General features: G+C 48.7%; 1 protein-coding gene across 3 annotated transcripts; it reads right to left on the bottom strand.

The window, feature by feature from the left end:
• Positions 1 to 397: 397 nt before the first annotated feature.
• Positions 398 to 11,282, bottom strand: Lrrc8e (leucine rich repeat containing 8 VRAC subunit E). Of its 3 annotated transcripts, none has more exons than XM_032887056.1 (3): positions 11,198 to 11,282; positions 6,301 to 6,443; positions 398 to 3,193 (listed from the first exon to the last, which is right to left on the bottom strand). In XM_032887056.1, the coding sequence occupies exons 2-3, from the start codon at positions 6,436 to 6,438 to the stop codon at positions 944 to 946; spliced, it is 2,388 nt and encodes a 795-aa protein (XP_032742947.1). In that variant the 5' UTR covers positions 6,439 to 6,443; positions 11,198 to 11,282; the 3' UTR covers positions 398 to 943. The 3 variants fall into 3 exon arrangements, with proteins under 3 accessions (XP_032742947.1, XP_032742946.1, XP_032742948.1); XM_032887055.1 differs by having other exon boundaries at positions 11,202 to 11,277; XM_032887057.1 differs by lacking the exon at positions 6,301 to 6,443 and having other exon boundaries at positions 11,202 to 11,282.
• Positions 11,283 to 20,050: the final 8,768 nt, after the last annotated feature.

Here is a 20,050-nt window from a genome sequence, read left to right as displayed (position 1 = left end):
ACTCAACGGGATGCTCTAAGGCTCTAGAAAAGGGGCTCCACATTCTAGACATTCCAGTATTCCATTCTTAGCTGCTTTGAGACGAGCTATGCTATGTCTCCCAGGCTAGGTTCAACCTCTCAATCCTCCTCCCTCCGCCTCCAGACTATTATACAGGCATCACTATATATATTACATAGATTCCACCACTCCCTGTGTATGAAGTGCAGAGGATGGGACCCAGGGCTTCCTGCATGCCAGGCAAGCACTCTCCCAACCGAGCTTCAGTCCCAGCCCAGTCTTTTTGTCAACATTTCCATTATATAGTCTCAGGACCACCTGAATCAGAATTACCTGGCATCCCTACTTAGTAGCAGATTCCTGGCCCCACCCAAATTCTGAGTCAGTATTTCTGGGGTGGGGTGGGAAGCGTGTAAAGGTTTTATTTTCTTCCGGGCCCTTCTGCTGATTTTATTACATAGCCACATGTGAGAACCATTGTTCTAAGTACCCATCCCTGTGACAAAGAGCTTATAACATAAGGACTTGGCATTAAAGTTGGGATACAGAACTTTGGAAGTGGACCCTGTGTCCTCTCCTTAAATATATGTTGATCGTTGCTGGGAAGGGTTGGAAATCCCATTGGGATGTGTCCCCCACTCCTGTATAGGAAACTAACTAAGCTGGAATGTTCAGAGGAAGAGCCAACCAGCCAAAGACACAGGTGTGGTTTTGGTTGAAGAACCTAGGACTGAGTTAATCCTTCCCTAAGGCGTTACACCCCAAATCCACCACCTCCTGTTTCTCCCCCAGACAAACCAGTCCCAGGATCTCGTCTGAGCTGCACAAAACCGACATGTCTGGCCTGCCTCCCACTCCTGCTGGACCCAGCTCCCTTGTAATACAATGTTGGGGCAGAAACATAAAGGCCTCTGTGTCATTCTGCCCCTTTCCCCAAGAGGCTTCATTCCTCTTCCATTTTCTCCCGAACCTCTGCAGGCAGCCCCTCATAAAGGGTGTCCTCCACCAGGAGCCCCGACTTTTTCAGCCCCTTACAGTCACCGAGTTCTTCTGGCAGTGCCTCCAACCTGTTACCCTTGAGCTCCAGACGGCTGAGGGCCTGAAGGGCAGCCACGTGGGGCGAAAACTGAGTCAGGTGGTTGTAGCCCAAGAGTAATGTCCGCAGCTTATGGCAGAAGAACAGTTCATCAGGCAGGCTCTCAAGTGCGTTGTAGGAGAGGGCTAGATGCTGGAGACTCTGGAGAAGACCCAACTCAGGTGGCAGGGAACGAAGCCCGTTGTGGGACACATCCAGCAGGCGGAGGCCAAAGCACTGGCCAAGCTGGGCAGGCAGAGTCTCAAGCTTGTTGTGACTGAGGTAGAGCTGCTCCAGGCTTCGGAGCTTCCTCACATGCTCAGGCACATAGGCTATCTGGTTGTGCCACAGCCTGAGAGTGACCAGCTTCCGACAGTGCTGGAAGCTGAGGATCTCCTCAATAGACCGGAGGTGGTTGTCCTTAAGGTCGAGTTCCTGCAGAGCCCCCAGGCTGAAGATTGCATGGGGGATACGTTCCAGCCCACAAGCCACCAGCTCCAGCTCCCGTAACACCGCCAGCTTCTTGAGGCTGTTTAGGGCGAGCAGACGAGCGCCATCATTGTGCAGGCTGAGTCGCTGAAGGTGCCCGGCTACATCGGTTACGCTGGCTGGCACCTTCCCTGCATTGCTACGGAGAGACAGTACCTTGAGCTGTTTAAGCTCCCGGAGGCTCTCGAGGGTGGCACCGCGAGCCATTTCCGGGGGGAAGAGTCCTTCCAGGTGTAGTTCTTCCAAGCCTCGGAGCCCAAACACCCAGAGGGGTACCTCGCGGAGCTCCTCAAACTTGACACAGATCACTTTCAGCCGGTCTCGCAGGAAGATCTGTGAAGAGAAGGGCAGCCTGGCTGGTGAGTGAAGCAGGCTGAGCTCCTGAAGGTTCACGAGCTGGGATAGCCCTGGCGGAAAGGAGATGTCGCAGATGGCCTCCAGTCTGAGCGCCTCCACCTCACTGAGCTCAAAGACGGTGTCCGGAAGCCCAGGGAGCATACAGAGGCTCAGCTCCAGCCGGCCGCGCGCGTTACGCTGCAGCTTCTGCCTCAGCTTCTCAGGTGTCCACTCGTGGTTGAGGTTGAGCTGCTTAAGGCGGCTTTCACTGACTTCGGAGAGGAAGACTGCAAACCGTTTAGAATAGAGGGAGTCATACTGGTCAATGAGGTGGAGCATGAAGGCGAAGTCATTCCTAACATCCGGGATATCATTCATCCCTGTCTCCTCCCGCACAGAACGGAAGGAGTACTCTTTAAGGGGCCTGTGGAAGAGCCAGTAGAGCGTGTACAGGCAGGTGATGCCATAGACACACACGAAGGAGATGTAGCAGAAGGCCAGCTTAGAAAAGAGGTGGGCCTTGGTGTGGTTGCAGCAGAAACTGGCGTAGCCTGTGATCTCTGATGTCTCCACCCTACAGGCCACCAGAAAGCTGATCTTCTCCACATAGACCAGGTTGTAAACCAGGATGGCAAAAAACTTACACACTTTGAGCACCGTCTGCCGGATGTACATGGAGTAGAGGATGTCACCCTCTTCCACATGCACTCTGAACTTTTTGACCTTCTCAAATAGGGCCTTAGCTTGTTCGCCCTCCTTCTTATCCAGCAGGGTTACAGCTGGGGGTTCAGTCACCACCTTCTCAGGCTCTATCAGCACTTTCTCCTTCTCACCCTCGCCCACCTTCCCTGTCCCTGTCCCCACCGTGGTTACTGTGGTCACCGTGGCCCGTCCGGCAGCTGGGCCCTTGTGATTTTCTCCAGACACCTCAGACAAGGCCCGAGTGGTCCACGGAGAGTCGAAACACTTGCCCAGGATAGAGATGAAGTGTTCTATTTTGGAGCTGGTACCAGGGAATTTGAACCAAAAGCTGGTACAGACCATAAAGATAAGAGTATGAATGACCACCAGGTAGGGGAAGTACTTGGCGTACCAGTGGAGGGCAGTCTCATAGCAGAGCTGGTTAATAAAGCTATATTGCTGGAGGTCTAGGTTATTCTTGAGGCCACTCAGCTCTCGTAGGCCTCCAATCTGCTCCGAGATCCCTTGAGGCAACAGCTGCTGGCAAGGAGCCTCTGATGAGTTCTCACGAGATTCATGGCTGGGCAGGCAGATGATCTTGTCCTGTGTCACCTGGAGATAGGAAGAGTGAAAGACACTGAGGGAACTGTATGAAAGAGAAGCAGGATACGGTGGGAGACCCTGATCCCAGACTGATGTAAGCTGTTCAAATGCGGAAGGGCTGTTAAATTAGAGCATCAATCTTACTCTGAAAAGAAACACTAGGAGAGCCGAGCAGGTGTGGTGCAGGCTTGTAATCCCAGCAGACTGGGAAGCAGAGACAGGCAGATCTCTGAGTTCAAGGCCAGCCAGGTCTACAGAGTGAGTTCCAGGATAGCCAGGGCTATACAGAGAGACTCTGTCTCAAACAAACAAACAACGAAAAGAAGGAATACTGATGAATACCAGGTGGCCTCAAGAATAACCTAGACCTCCAGCAATATAGCTTTATTAACCAGCTCTGCTATGAGACTGCCCTCCACTGGTACGCCAAGTACTTCCCTCCTTGGTGGTCATTCATCCTCTTATCTTTCTGGTCTGTACCAGCTTTTGGTTCAAATTCCCTGGTGTTTCATTCATACTGATGTGAATGTAGTTAGGCTGGTAGAGTGCCTGCCTAGCATGCACCAGTTCTGATTCTTACCAATGCATAAACTGGGCTTGGTGGCACACAGAAGATAGGAGCAGGGCAATGATGAGCTTAAGGTCATTCCTTGACTCAACGTGAGTTCAAGGCCAGCCTGGTATATATATAAGAGACTCTGTCTTTAAAAACAAAAACAAAAAAAAGTTGGAGAGATGGCTCAGTGGTTAAGAGCACTGACTGCTCTTCCAGAGGCCCTGAGTTCAATTCCCAGCAACCACATGGTGGTTCACAACCATCTGTAATGGGATGTGATGCCCTCTTCTGGTGTGTCTGAGGACAGCTGCAGTGTACTCATATAAATAAAATAAATCTTTAACAAAAATGTACCCCCTGTGCTCGCTCTCTCTCTCTCTCTCTCTCTCTCTCTCTCTCTCTCTCTCTCTCTCTGTGTGTGTGTGTGTGTGTGTGTGTGTGTGTGTGTGTGTGTGTGTGTGTTGAATTGTAGCCTCACAAAAAGAAAACTAAGTCTCAGCCCCTAGTTCCGTGACCTCATCTGGAAGTACGGTGATGAGTCCTATAGGACTGTATCCATCCAGTTTAGGGTGGAGATGGGTCTCGGTAGCCTGCTGGCCTAGCATGCATGCATCCCTGAATTGCATCCCTAACACTGCATAAACTGTTGTTTTGTTTTTTGGTGCACATATGTAATATTGTATTGGGAAGTGGATGCGAGAAGATCTGGAGTTCATTTTTCTTCAATAATTTATAAAAGTTCATCTTTCCATTTAAGAAAAAGGTCTGAAGTCAGACATAATGGCATACACCTTTAATCCCAGCACTCAGGAAACAGAGGCCAGTCTGGTCTCAAAAGTTACTTCCAGGACAGTTAGACTTACACAGAGAAATCCTGTTTCAAAACACCAAATTAATAAATTTCAAAAATTTAAGTTCTGTCTATAACAAAATTCCACCTATAAGAAAAGGAAGTTTACCTATAGTCCTAGTTACTTAGGAGACTGCAGGAAAATCAGCCTCTGCTGGACTACAAAGTAGGTATAAATTCAGCCTAGACAACTTCAGTAGACACTAATCTGAGGAAGGGAATGGACAGAATCAAGCTCAGAGGTAAAGCCCCTGCCTAGAATCCCCCAGTGAGGGGCTGGGGTGTGGCTCAGTGGTAGAGCCCCTGCCTAGAATCCCCCAGTGAGGGGCTGGGGTGTGGCTCAGTGGTAGAGCCCCTGCCTAGAATCCCCCAGTGAGGGGCTGGGGTGTGGCTCAGTGGTAGAGCCCCTGCCTAGAATCCCCCAGTGTGGGGATAGCAGTTTGGCTCTGCAGTAGAACCTTGTTTAACCTTGGAAGCCACAAAAAAGAAAACAGTGTGTGGGTAGGCAAATACTCTAATATTATTGTAGGCTTTGACCACTGCTTTTGGGAAGGAGGAGAGGAAGGTGGGGGAGGGGTCAGAAACGGGCTGTGTGGAGGCTTTGGCACTGGTTTCCTCTTGTCTGTTTCTCTTATTTTATTGATGATTTTTTTTTTTATTGAACCTAGGACCTTATGTAACCTTGGCAAGTGCTCTAACACTGATACTTTTCCTTATTTTCTATGTCATTTGTTTTATTTTAGAGACAGGGTCTCACTGTATAGCCCAATTGACCTGGAACTCATAATCCTGATTTATTTTCTCTATATTCTGGGAATACAGGCATGCACTGCCACACCTGGCCTTAATTCTAATTTCAAGAGAAGGTCTTGCTAAAATTCCTAGGCTTCAAATGTGTGATCCTCCTGCCTCTGCCTACAGAGTAAACTAGATTTATAGGCACTCACCACAATGCCCAGGCTCTTTCTCCCTCTTCTTAGGAGACTTGGGAGGCTTCATGACTTCAAGTACAAGGCTTACTCCTTTAGAGATCTGCTCTTTTACCTAGAGAGTCCAGTTGAACACATTCCCCCATCTCATCATCATGGAGGGGCCTTGCCCGTATGTATAGCACAGTTGAAGACTCCCTACCCCAGGCAGGAACATTGCCATGCCCCTTTATGGTCCTGCCCTCCACCTGGAACCCAGTCAGGGACACAGTCTTGGCGAGGCCCAGTTCCTTCATGAGTGAAAGAGCTCGAGACTGGTCAAGAATACTTGTTGCTTTTGCAGAGGACCCAGGTTTGGTTCCTAGCACCCATGTGGTGGTTTACAAGCATCCATAGCTCTAGTTCCAGGAAACCTAACCCTTTCTGACTTCCACAGGTACCAAACACACAAGCAGCACAGACATACATGCAGGTAAACAGTCATATGCATAAAAGAAAAAATATGTATAAGGAGCGTTGCCAAGACGTGCCCCACCCTCACATCTCTGGCCCCACCTTCACCCCGAAAGAGCAGCTCAAGACTCCAGTAATTAGTATGGCCCCAGTGAAAGCCAGGTCCTTTGTACTCTCTTCCCTGTCTGGCCTTTCACCTAGAGAATTTATTGCCACAACATGGCCCTGCCTTGTCACATCCCACTCCTTGTCAAGAAGGTGCTTCCTAAAATTCTAGTCATGAGAATCACCACTGTGTGGCCCCACCCTGCTTTGTTTCATTCCTCACCTGGAGGGTGCACCCGAACACCCCAATCATGAGCATAGCCACAGTGAGGTACTCAGCCAAAACATCCCACCAGGGTTTGAGCACCTTGAATGCAGGCTGCTGTTCCGTGAACTGCTTGAACTCCGCCACTGGGATCATCCTGTCTATGAGACAGGAGACAAGAGGGGTTGAGACATGGTGACAGTAAGGGTATGCCTGGTAGAAACCCCAGAAGGCCAGACACAGGTCAGAAGCCAATACACCCTCAGCCCTGCCAGAACTTGCTAGAATCCATGCGCTATGTGTTCCCTTCCTTCAGAACTCACCTCTTTCCCAATCTCACAGTGTTTCCCGTTCTCCAAAGCGCTGTTTTATCTCTCACTGCCTGCCTTCTCAGAACCCGTGAGGGTAAAAACACAGGACAGCTGTCCTCCGGTCTCCTCCTCTGGCTGCCCGCCTCTGAAGGAGGAAGCCTGTGACATTCCTTCTGGTACTTCTTTATTCTAGCTGGGCTCTCACCTCCACCCTGCCACCAGAGTATCCTTAGGCTCAAGACTTCCGGGGTGTGCCCCCCTACAGGGGTGCTCTGGGCACCACCTCCAATCTCTAACCGGAAAAGCCGGCTGGGGAAAAGCAAGCTGGAACGTGGCTGTGTTCTAGTTAAGGGCCTCAGGGGTTAGGGAGTGGCCAGGCTGAAGGCTACTGAGCCCTGGAGGCATGTGCCAGGACACCTGAACGTTCAGATAGCGATTAGAGCCTAGAATCTGAAGTAGACATAAGAAATCTGGGCCCAGAGAAGGAAGAGTATTCTGGAATGTCTGGAAGCATGAGAATCCCTACACAGGAAAACTCTCAGGGTGACACCTATGACTGGAGCCTGGCACAGGGCTGCCAGCCTACTCTGTCTGTCTCTGGCTTCCTTCTCTAAGGTATCATTATCACAAAGGCCAGATTCAAGTCTCACGGGGGCGTAGAATTCAAGCTAAGACATCACTCTCCCAGGACATGGTCAGCTACTTGCTTAGGGCAGAGGGAAACAAAACAGTGAAGGTCTCCGGGCAGCCTACCCCTGTCAGCATCGTGTGTGTGTGTGTGTGTGTGTGTGTGTGTGTGTGTGTGTGTTCAAGGGGTGGGTATGGAGGACAGAGAAGAACCTCATACAGTAGGAGGTTCTGTAGAAAAGGGAGCCCGGCATTAAGTCTTCCTATACAGAAAGTATGAGACAGAGGTCCCAAATTCATCCTGTACCAGGTACATGTAAGGAGATGACCAGAGAACAAGATCCTTTCTATGGCTATTGGTCCTGTATGCTCACCAAACACTCTCTTGTCCTAAGGAAAAAAGTTAAATAAATTAAAAAAAAAAAACAAGTCTCCGTCTGTCGAGATAGCTCAATTGGCTGGGCGCTTTTCTGGCATAATTCTCTGAATCCAGTCTCTTACACCATATAACTAGGCATATTGATACACGCCGGCAATCTCAGCACTTGGGGGATCTCAGGAGGGAGAATCAGAGTTCAAAGTTATCCTCAGCTACACAGGGCACTCAAGGCCAGCCTGGGTTACATGAAACTATGATTCAAAAAGAAATTTTGTTGCCCTCCTTAGCCTAGGGCTGTAGCTCTGTACTGTTTGCTAGAGTGTCTCCAGTACTGGAGAGGGGAGAAAAAAATCCCAATTTACATAATCTGACAGAAATGATATCCTTAGCGGAGAGCTCAGCAGTTCTTGTAGAAATTCAATTCCTAGCACCCACACTGGGTGGCTCAAAACCACTTGAAACTCCAGCTGGAGGATCCAATATCCTCTTCTGGCTTCCTTGAGTACTCAATACACAACATCCCCTGCCACACACACTACATAAATTAAAATCTTAAAGAAAATGAACTCTGGAAATTTCACTGATATCCAGTGGTGACATTTTAAAGCAAAGAGAGTAATACCCACATCGGGTTCCTGTCACCTAGGGTAGCCTTGGAGAATCCTTCTGAGGCATCGCTCAAGGGATGCTACACATGTAAAAGCAAGGATCAACTCCCCTGCCTCCCCCTTCCATGTGCCATCTCACAGTGGCACAATTCCCACCTCTGCCAGGCCACCCTCACAAGTCACAGGCCAGAAGACAGGAGGCCTCTGCCTAGCTCTCAGGAACAAGACATGCACATAATGTGGACAGACACAATCAGCGGGAAGCACAGGGGATTATCATTGTCTGACCCCATGACTCAAATTAGATCTTCCAGAACCTGCCATTAAATTCTAACTGGCAGATGCAAGGCTGGCCCCCTTCCCTGTGTCTGGACAGAGATGGTGGAAGGATCCAGATGTGTTCAGTGGTTGGTTTCAGATGTCTTCTACCATTCATGGATGGCATCAATTCTCTGTTTGAATTCTGATTATCAAATTCTGCTAAACTATCTGACCCACCCACCTTTTTTTTTTTTTTTTTTTTGAGACAAGGCCTCTCCCTGAAATCTAAGGGTCAGCATTTCCATGGACTGGCTAGTCATTCTGGGACCCACCAAGGTTGCCAGAATGTGCCACAGTGCCCTGCTTTTTCGTGTGTAGAGAACCTTGGAGTCAGCTCAAGATACCCTGAGACCAACTCAGCACAAAGGAGATTTATTTGCTCCAGAGGGACAGAGGGCATGGAATAAAGAGATACAAACACAGAAGATGGAGGCCGAAGTAGAAGAGGAATGGAACAGGGCAAGGGGAAAGGGATGATTTACCTTGGAGGACAGAGGACTTTCTCTAGACAGAGAGGGACAGAGTTGGTCCCTAGGAAAATGGAGGTTTATAAAGGTAAAGGAGGAAGCTGTGTTAGGATGAGGTGTTTAATTTGAGTGGTTATGTTAATTAGGTGAGCTGCAGGGGGCTTCTGATTGCTGGACTTCAATACTGTGATAACTGTATCTTGGTTATTAGCCTCAGGAGGTGGAAGTGGCCAGATAAGGAAATAAACCTCAGGGGCTAGCTTCAGGAATGTAATCTAGCAGTTTTTAGCAAGGCAGAGGGAATGGCGAGAGGCAAGGCCTCCCACAGCCAGGTTTACCAGGCATGGGTTGGCTACAGTCCCTTCACCGTGGGCATGAGATGCAAACTCAGGTACTCCTGCCTCGACAGCAAGCGCTCTCCCCACTGGCCCACCCTCCAGCCCTCCTGCTTTCCTCACGTTTCATGAGATAAGGTCTTGCTATGTAGCCCTGGCTAGCCTGGTGCTGGCTATGTAGCACAAGATGAACCCAAAACGTCAACACCCGTGCCTCAGTCTAAGTACTAGGATACATAGCTCCTTGAAGATTTCACTGCTACAAGTACTATTTGAGCTTGCCTAGCCAATGTCTACCTCCTGTTTGGCGGCACCCACTCCGTTCCGTCCACTGAAAGCACCCCTCGCTGAGATGCAACCTCTATGTAAGAAGTGGGTTTGCGGAAACGGCTCAGTGAGTAAAATATTTGAGCGCAAGCATGAGGATCTTAGTGATATTCCCAGCACCCATGTAGAATTGGGCAGGGTAACCTATTTCTATACAGCCGCTCCTCCACCCCACCCTGCACCCTCCTCCACACCGCACAGTGGTACGTAGATCCCTGAATATCACTGGCCAGTTAGCCTAGCCAAAACAAATGAGCTTTAGGTCAGCCAGAGACGTTTCAAAAACATAGAGAAACCACTGAAGAGAACATCTCAAGTAAATCTCTGGTCTCTACACATACCCACACCAGAGAAAGGCATCACAGAAGGCCGGACTTTGGGCAATCTTGCAAACTCCTTCCCACATCTAAACCTTAGCACTGCGTCTGCTGCAGAAATGGAGGCAGGGGAGCCTCCCAACCTCAGCCAACCTCCCCAGCTGTAGTTCATATGCTAAGGGCCAGGAAGAAACAGAGTTCTCAACCTTTAGAATACAAAGTCAGAACTAGGGATGTGGCTGAGTTGATAGAGAGCTTGCTCAGGCCCTGGTTCAATTTCCAGCATCACATAAAGTCTGGAATGATGGGTGTACATCCCTGTAATACTCCTTAGGGTAGAGGCAAGAGGACCAACACACCAGGGTCATCCTAAGCTGTATAGCAAGCTTGTTAGAAACAAGCCAGCATTGTATAACCTTGTCTCAAACGAGAACAAGGACAACCTCAGACACAGGGCTGCTGAGATGGCTCATTGGACAAAGGCACCTGTGGCCAAGCAAAAGACCGGAGTTCAAGCTCAGGGACCCATAAGGTGGAAGGAAAGAACCAACTACTACACGTTGTCTCTGACCTCCATGAGAGTGCCAAACCAAGTGTGCACATACACACGAACACTAACTAACTAGCTAACTAGTAAAGAAAAATATTAAACTCATGAAAAACTAAAAAGTTCAAAGTTCAATCACTCTTTCCTTTTTTTACAAGGGGCTAAAGAGATAAGGGAAAGTCACCCCTGGCGGACCGTCTTGGGGGCCTGTAGACTCCTAGGCTAGCCCCTTCCCAAGCTTATTCTACTGGGATTTGGAAGGAACTTTTTGGAGTCTTCAAATATAAGAATCTTGAAGTGTAAGGGAGCAGGTTTGTGAGGGTGGGGTTCTGCAGCTTTTAGGGCGCTCACTAAGATGAGCTCTGACTTTCTCAGTCACCTCCGCCGCCCCACGCTGGGACAGGCTGTGGAAATCAAGATTCCTGCATTTTGATCTCTCTTCCTTCACTGGATCCCGAACTGCCTGGATCCCAGGACACTGGCTCCTTCGGTGCCGGGCTGAGGATTACCGCACCCTCCTTCTCCCAGCCCCAGCTTCCACTGTGTGTGGAATTGCTCTCGCCAAGGCCACGGAACCACCCACACCTGAGCGACTCCCCCCACTTCCCCGGGCCATTCCCTGGGTCCAGGTTAATCCCCACGGTAGGACAAAAGCCTCCCAAGCCCCCCTACTTACTCACTGCTCTGGGATGGAACTCTGGGGCCCAACTCCTAGATCCCTGGGAGTAGATGGACCCGGACTCCCGCAGAGTTCCCGGGCGGGCCAGAGAGGGTGAGTCAGGGCGGGCTGGGCCAGGAGCCGCCCCGCCCCGCCCCCGGGATTGCTCGGCCCCGCCTCGCTACAGACGCTCTCAGGTCGACCCCACTCCACGCCACGCGATCGCTAGCGAGGCGATATATTCTTGAGGCAAGGGGCTTTAGAAGGCTGCAGTCCCTCTACCTCCTGGCCACGGGGGCAAACTGGTATCTTGTAGATGTACACCACCTGGACAGGTGTCAGGAAAGTGGCTCTGGGAAGGATTTCCTTCAACCCTTAAGCATCCCCAGCTGGTACTAAAGCTCAATCGAGGCACAGATACCACAGGTTTCTGGCAGGGGAAGACCAAGAGCAGAGGGCTATCCCTCTTCCAGAGGTGGTCTGCCATCAGGAGCTGTGCCCAGTCACAGGAAGCTAACCCAATGTGGATGCTAGCCTGACTGTCTCTGCTGAAGTTCTTGGTTCATCCTGAATGTTGGAGGGCTGGGGTAGGGGCAAACACTTTGCCCAACCTGGACAGTTCCAGGTAGTAGAGTTGGGCATGCAGGCCAGGGGGTGGGGAAGGGTGGGACTAGTTCTTACTTCCCCCATCCCTTCCCCTCAAACTAGCTTCAAATTCTTCCGGTAGACAAGGATGCCCTTGAATTTCTGATCCCCCTGCGGCCACAACCTGAGAGGATTACAAGAGGGTTTGCAGGCTGAGGGATTACAGGCTAGTGCCACCATGTGTGGTTTCGGTAGTGTGGGGGATAGAATCTAGGCAAGCACTCTATCAGATGAGCTAAATCTTCGGCTTCTGAAAGGCTCAGTAAAAAACCAAACCAACAAAACAAAAACCTGCCTGGACACTACTACCACCACTCCCCAGGCCTCACAAGAAACTAAAGGAAACTTTGACCCTAGTCGTAGACCATCAAACCAAGAATACTGCCTATTTCCAGCTGAAGGCCAGTAAATTTGAACCTTCATCCATTCTCAGTGTGAAAATGCCTTCTTAATAAGGAAAACGAGGGCTGGAGAGATGGCTCAGTGGTTAAGAGCACTGACTGCTCTTCCAAAAGTCCTGAGTTCAATTCCCAGCAACCACATGGTGGCTCACAACCATCTGTAATGGGATCTGCTGCCCTCTGCTGGTGTGTCTGAAGACAGCCACAGTGTACCCACATAAAATAAATAAATAAATAAATCTTAAAAAAAAAAAATGCAGCGGTTGCTCAAAAAAAAGGAAAATGAGGGGTTGGGGATTCGGCTCAGCGGTAGAGCGCTTGCCTAGCAACCGCAAGGCCCTGGGTTCGGTCCCCAGCTCCGGGGGAAAGGAAAATGAACACGCCCCCAACACGCGCACACGCACACGCACACGCACACGCACACGCACACCTCTGCAGGAACACGCACTCAGAGAAAAGGATTTAGAAGCTGGAGAGATGGCGCCACAGTGTGCATTGCTCTTACGGAGGACCTGATTCAGACCCTAGCATCCATATCTGATTCACAGCTACTTTTAATCCTGGAGGATCTGATGCCTTCTGGCTTCTCTAGGCTCCTGTTCTTTTGTGCATATACATAATTAAAAATGAAAGAAATCTTTTTTGTCTTTGAAGACAACACAGGTCTACATTGCCCTGGGGTATCCACCAGGGAAGACTACAGAAGCCAAAAAGCAAAAAATTTAAAAAAAAATTTAGAGACTTTTCCAGAACTATGAACCTTGAGAGATTAGGTTTTGTTTTTGTTTTAGCTGGTGGGGCTGTCAGCGTGCTGAATGGTACCTCCATCATGGATGGAGTCAGCTGTGTTAGAGTCTGGGGGTCTATTACACAAATAGAGAATGCCAGGTCAGCCAGGTTGACATAGTGAGACCCATTTTTCCCCCTCCAAACCACAGACTGGAAACGAATTGGAATGCGTTAAGCTTGGAGTGACTCTTCAGGCAGCCCAAGAACAAACCTTTCTGTGTTTAGCAGGCTTTCCCTCACCCTTTCCCTCCTCCTCTCCCTCATTTCTTCTGGCACCAGATAGCAAAGCTTAAAGCCTTCCTTAAACTAGGAAAGTGTACCACCACTGAGCTGTACCCTCCGGTGACCTGCTTTATTGATCTTTGTTTTTAAAACAAGATGTCATCATATAAAGCCTAGGATGGCCTCAAACTTGCCAAATTGTGTGTGTGTGTGTGTGTGTGTGTGTGTCTGTGTGTGTCTGTGTGTGTATGAGTGTGTGTGTGCGTATCTGTGTGTGTGTGTGTCTGTGTGTGTATGAGTGTATGTGTATTGTCTGTGTGTGTATGAGTGTGTGTGTATCTGTGTGTGTGTGTCTGTGTGTGTATGAGTGTGTGTGTATCTGTGTGTGTGTCTGTGTGTGTGTGTGTGTGTGTGTGTGTGTGTGTGTGTGTGTGTGTGTGTGTGTGTGTGTATGTGTGTGTGTGTGTGTCTGTGTGTGTGAGTGTGTGTGAGTGTATGTGAATATGTGTGTGTGTCTGTGTGTGTATGAGTGTGTGTGTAGTGTGTGTGTGTGTGTGTATGTGTGTGTGTGTGTGTGTGTGTGTCTGTGTGTGTGTCTGTGTCTGTGTGTGTATGTGTGTGTGTGTATCTGTGTGTGTGTGTGTGTGTATCTCTCTGTGTGTGTGTCTGTGTGTGTGTGTATGTGTGTGTGTCTGTGTGTGTATGAGTGTGTGTGTATCTGTGTGTGTGTGTGTCTGTGTCTGTGTGTGTATGAGTGTGTGTGTATCTGTGTGTGTTGTTTTGTGTTCTGAGACAGAATCTTTCTTTATGAAACACCTGCTGGCATTCATTTGCTTCAGCTTCCCTGACTGGCATTTCAAGAATATGAGACTATACTTGACCCTCCTCTTTTTCTGAGACAAGGTATCATCACTACAAAGCCCTGCTTGGCCTGGATCTCTCCCTGTGGACTAGGCTAGTGGTGGGGATGGAATTCAGGCTGCAAGCACGAGCTGGTCTCGAACTATCTCCACGTAGCCGTAGCCAAGAATGAGCATGAGAATTCTTGATCCTTTTGGCCCCAACTCTCCAGGGCTGTGATCACACGTGTGTGCGAGACCCCACTCAGTATTAAACCCAGGGTTCGTGCCAGACAAGCCCTCTTCCACTTGCCTACATCCCCTGCTCTACTCTTTGGTTTCCTTTTCTTTTCTTTTTTTTTTTTTCTCGGAGCTGGGGACTGAACCCAGGGCCTTGCACTTGCTAGGCAAGCGCTCTACCACTGAGCTAAATCCCCAACCTACTCTTTGGTTTATAGACAGACATTAGGCATGCAAACAAGCCAGGAATGGTGGCATAGCTTGTCATTCTAATGTGACAGAGACCGAGGTGCATACATTTGAGACCAGCTTGGGCAATGTACTAAGATTCTCAAAAAATACAGGGTGACATTGCAAAGGCAGCTCTGCTGACAAAATACCTGCTCCCCGAGTGTAGATGCCTGGGTTTGGATCTCTGGCACCCGGGTACAGGCCAAGGAGACCGAAAGAGGTGGATCCTCAGAGCTTGCTGGCCAGACACCCACCTGACCTGAGTGGATGTGCTCCTGGTTCAGTGACAGACTCTAAAAGATAAGGTGAAGGAGGCTGGGAAAAATGGCTCTGAAGTTAAAAGCACACACACTGTTCTTGCAGAGGCCCTGAGTTTGATTCTCAGCGCCCACACGGAACAGCTTATGACCTCTTGTAACTCCAGCTCTACAGGATCGTGGACATCCTCTCGCCTTTGCAGGTTCTGCACTCCACCCACACACAAACACAAAATTAAACAAAACAAAACAAAACAGCAACAACAACAACAACAAAAACCAAACTAAGGGGCTGAAGAGATAGCCCAGTGTTAAAAAGCACACCTTTCCAAAGGATTAGGGTTCAATTTCTTGCACCCAAATGGTGGCTTACAACTGTATGTAACTAGGGTCACAGGGAATCTGGTGCCCTCTTCTGGCCTCCATGACCACTGCACACATGTGGTGCACATACATACATACAAAGCATTCATACACATAAAAAATCAAGATGAGCAATCAAGGATGAACACACCATGCAAAGCAAAACAACAAAACTCCGAAACCATGATTGGGTGTGGTGGCACCAGCTTGTAATCCTACCACTAGGGAGGCCGAGGTTGGTGGATCTCTATGAGTTTGGGGCCAAACTGGTGAGACCCTTTCTCAAAACAAACAAAATCAGAATACTTACTAGAAACTTTTACTTTAAAAATCATATAGGGCTGGAGAGATGGCTCAGTGGTTAAGAGCACCGATTGATCTTCCAGAGGTCCTGAGTTCAAATCTCAGCAACCACATGGTGGCTCACAACCATCTGTAATGGGACTTGATGCCCTCTTCCGGTGTGTCTGAAGACAGCTGCAGTGTACTTATATAGAGTAAATAAATAAATAAATAAATAAATCTTTTTAAAAAAATCATATAAAAACAAGAGAGAGAGAGAAAGAGAAAGAGAGAGAGAGAGAGAGAGAACAAGTTATTATGAAATCTGTTCCGCAGAGATAATAAAGTCAGGGCAAAGCAGGATCCAGTGAAAGGGGTTTTCTGAGTTCTTCATGGAGGGGGAAGCATCTGAGAAAGGCTGTCTCTCCCTTCTCTCTGACAGGTGCCCTGGAACCTGTTGTCCCAGGGTCTGGGTGGAAGGTTGTGTGTACCAATCTGCTGAATAAGCCTCCTGCTACACTTAGATCTGTTACTTGTTCAAGAGTCTGACTACAGGGATGGAACTGGAGCTTAGAATGCTTGCCTTACTTGCAGGACGCCCTGGGTTCCATTTCTAGTTCCAAGATAGCACATGGGATAATGGGATAATCCTGGGAAGGTGGTGGTTGTGGTGGTGGTGGTGGTATGTGTGTGCGCGTGTGTGTGCGCGTGTGTGTGTGTGTGAAAGAGAGAGAGACAGACAGACAGACAGACACAGACACAGAGATAGAGAGACAGAAAGACAGAGAGACAGAGAGAATTTCATGAAAACCAGAAGTTTAGTCCTCCTCAGCTACAAAGTAAGTTTGAGGCTAGTCTGATAGGTAGCAGACCCTGTCTGCTTAACAAATAAACCACTGGTGATGCCCATCTTTAATCCCAGCACTTGGGAGGCAGAAGCTGGTGAATTTCTGAGTTCCAGGCCAGTCTGGTCTACAGAATGAGTTCCAGGACAGCCAGAGCTAAACAGAGAAATTCTGTCCCGGAAAAAAAACAAAACAAAACAAAAACCAACCAACAAACCAAGTAGAGATCGAGGTTGGAGATCAGAAGTTCAAGGTCACGACATTAATCCTAGTACCCAGAAGGCAGAGGCAAACAGATTTCTGTGAGTTTGAGCTGGCTTGATCTACATATCAGATTCCCGGACAGCCGGGATCATTCAGGGAAGCCCTATCTCTCAAATAAAAAAAGTTCAAGGCCATTTTTTTGCTGCCTGGTGAGTTAGAGATCAGCATGAGTTACAGGAAACTGCCATCAAACGGAACAAACTGTCACTATCACCAACGATAATCTGTCCCCATTAGAATACAAGCCCCACAAACACGCTCAGTCACCCGTCCCTGTCACTCTCATCTGTATGTTTAACACTAGGAATGGTGCCTAGCACAGCAGAGGCCATCCAGTGAACCGTGGAGAAAGGATGATCTAGCCAGTGCTGTCTTGGTTTAGACCCTCTAAATTTAGATTTGGAAATGAAAAATTGAATGTGAATAGTTTACCTGGAACTAAATGAATTCTAGTTGAAGCAAGCTGGAGAGGAGAAAGAAGTAACCTAGTGTGGTGTGTGCTTTTTATTTATTTACTCGTAGGTGCTCAAATCTCTCTCTCTCTCTCTCTCTCTCTCTCTCTCTCTCTCTCTCTCTCTGTGTGTGTGTGTGTGTGTGTGTGTGTGTGTGTGTGTGTGTGTGTGTGTGTGTGTGTAGTTCAGAGACAAGCAGTGAGAGTGAGTTCTTTGCTTCTACTATGTGGTTCCTGAGGATCCAACCCAACTTGTCAGACTTGGCAGCAGGTACCTTTTTCCCCCCACCCAATTATCTTGATTAATTAAGATTAACTTCTTTATTATGTATAAGTGCCCTGTAGCTGTCTTCAGACACACCAGAAGAGGGCATCAGATCTCATTATAGACGATTGTGAGCCATCATATGGTTGCTGGGATTTGAACTCAGGACCTCTGGAAGAGCAGTCAGTGCTCTTAACCAGTGAGCCATCTCTCCAGCCCCTTGACAGTCCCTTTTTTTTTTTTTCTTTTTTTTTTTTTCGGAGTTGGGGACCGAACCCAGGGCCTTGCATTTGCTAGGCAAGCGCTCTACCACTGAGCTAAATCCCCAACCCAACAGTCCCTTTTAAAATACATTTTTATTTACTTATTTTCTACATGCGTGAGTGGCTGTCCCATGCCACAGACAGGTTTCTCTTTCCAATGTGTGGGTCCCAGAGATCAAACTCAAGCCCTTGGGTCATCAGGCTTGCTAGCAAATAAACTGACCAGCTGACTCATTTTGCCACCTCTCCTTCAAGTGTAAGGTCTTGCTGTGTTGCCCAAGATGCCTAAATGAAACTCCTGAGTTCATATGAGCTTCCTGCTACCTCTTCTTCCTGCTACCTCTTCCCAAGTGGCTGCTGTTCTATGTGAACACTGACTTGCCTGGCTTCATCTGCTTGATGGTCACTTGGAAAGATTTGTTTTTTTTTGTTTTCTAGACAGGGTTTCTCTGTGTAACAGCCCTGGCTGCCTGTCTTGGAAACTCACTTTGAAGACCAGGCTGGCCTCAAGCTCAAGAAGATTCATCTGGTTCTTGACCTGGGACATGTGGTTAAAAATAGAGATTGAGACAGATTATTGAGAAGGAGCGAACTGAGCATGGGAGTGGGTTAGTGAGCTGAAGGAAAGCCCAAAGCCGAGAGTCCTGAGCCACATAACTCTATAGAGTTTTCACATGGCACCTGCTCTAACCATCTGAAGTAGTCCAGACACTCCTTGAGCTGTCTGTGAAGCCCCGGTTACAAAGGGCTTCTTTTGGGTTAATCTTGTAGCTTTCTCTAGCTCACAGCACCAGCTTTTGCTGAGGCAGGGTCTTTTACTACCCTGCGATTTTGCCCAGTAGGCTAAGTAGCCAGTGAGCAAGCTTCCAGGGACCCACATGTCTCCCATCAGACCCTGCTCTTACTATGATAAAAGTACAGGCCGCCCCACTGAGCTTTTTACCTGAGTTCTAAGAATGGAGCCCCTGTGAGGCAAGAGCTTTGGCCAAACGAGCCACCTCTTAAGCATGCATTTGCTTAAAAACAACCTTTGTTACATTTATTTACTTTCTCACACTTGAAAAACACACACACACACACACACACACACACACACCACGCACGCACGCACGCACGCACATGCACACACGCGCGCGCGCGCACACACACACACACACACACACACACACACACACACACACACACACACACACACATCCTGGCACATGAATGGAGGTTAGAGCGTGGGTCTTGGGTAACAAACTCAGGTCATCAGCGTTGGCTGCAAGCCTCTAACTGCTGAGCTATCTCACTGGCCCATTGTTTACTTTTTTGAGACAGGGTGTTACTTTGTAGCCCACGTTGGCCTAGAACTCACCGTATGTCCTAAGCTAACTTCAAGTTAGTGGTGATCCTTTCCGCTAGGCAGCTTGAGTTTTGGAATTGCAAGTACGCACCACCTCATCTAGCTGGTTACAAGTCATGAATGGAGAAAGCTCAGCCCCCCTCCCAACTCTTCCAGCCACACCTTACTTGGACAACCCCCTGAATTCCAGGGAGGGAGGAGTTACTCACTGGTGTGCCAGCGCATGTTTGCCATGTGTGTGTATGTGTATAAGCAGGAGTGACAGGCTACAGGGTGCTAGTTCTGGGCATAGGGTGGGGAGTGGCTCTGGATCAGCAAGGCAGAAAGTACAGAGTGGCAGGTGACACTGTACCAACAGATGTGATCACACTGGACCATAGACAAAAGGAAGCTCATCCGAAGGCCACATAAACAAGCGACCACCCATGAAAGTACTCAGCTTAAGGGAAGTCTGAGGAGGGGAAGGAGAAATGAGGAAGATAACTAGGTAACAGTTTTGAGCCAAACCAACAAAAGACACTTTCCTGAGCCTTGATTTAAGGCCAGGGGAGCGGCTCAGTGGGCAAAGGTGATGCCTGGAAAACCTGCAGATATGAGTTTGATCTCTGAAACCCACATAAAGGTGGAAGGAGAGAACCGCTCCAAAAAGTTGACCTCTGGGCCTGACTTCCATTTGTGCTATCCTCCTTTCCCCCCATAAATACCCTTAGACGTAAGCGCTCAGACTGTAGCTCAGTTGGACGGTGATTGCGATTGCTTAGCATACATCAAACTCTGGTTGATCCCAACCCTCTGATCCACCAGGCGTGATGGCGCACTCCTCTCCTGTAAGCACTTGGGAGGTGGGGATAGGAGGAGCATGTGTTCAATGTCATTTTTGGCTTCAAGTGGAGTCCAAGACTGCACTGGGCTGCATGAGACTCGGTTTCAAAAACAAACCTCCATAGAACTCCCTAGATGCTCACCCCCATCCCTCACACGACATTTCTGATTTCCGCCCCTGCCATTCCAGACGCACCAAGTACTGTTCCTTATATAACTACACCCGTACCCCAAAGCGCTGCCTGCTTTATTCTTCTGTTTCTTTTCCCATCTTCCTCCTCCTCCCACTTTCCTTGGTAAGCTGGCCTCAAACTTGTGATCCTTATGTCTCAGCCAACTGAGTTAGG

This window comes from Rattus rattus, chromosome 16, assembly GCF_011064425.1.
Source record: "Rattus rattus isolate New Zealand chromosome 16, Rrattus_CSIRO_v1, whole genome shotgun sequence".
Lineage (NCBI taxonomy): Eukaryota > Metazoa > Chordata > Mammalia > Rodentia > Muridae > Rattus > Rattus rattus.
This window is presented reverse-complemented; position numbering and strand designations above follow the sequence as displayed.

What these genes read in the sequence shown, in the direction of transcription:
- Lrrc8e (XM_032887056.1), bottom strand. Translation starts at nt 6,438, where the DNA reads ATGATCCCAGTGGCGGAGTTCAAGCAGTTCACGGAACAGCAGCCTGCA. An exon ending in TGTTCGGGTGCACCCTCCAG is followed by an intron (nt 3,194 to 6,300) that starts GTGAGGAATGAA and finishes TCCTATCTCCAG; the next exon opens with GTGACACAGGACAAGATCAT.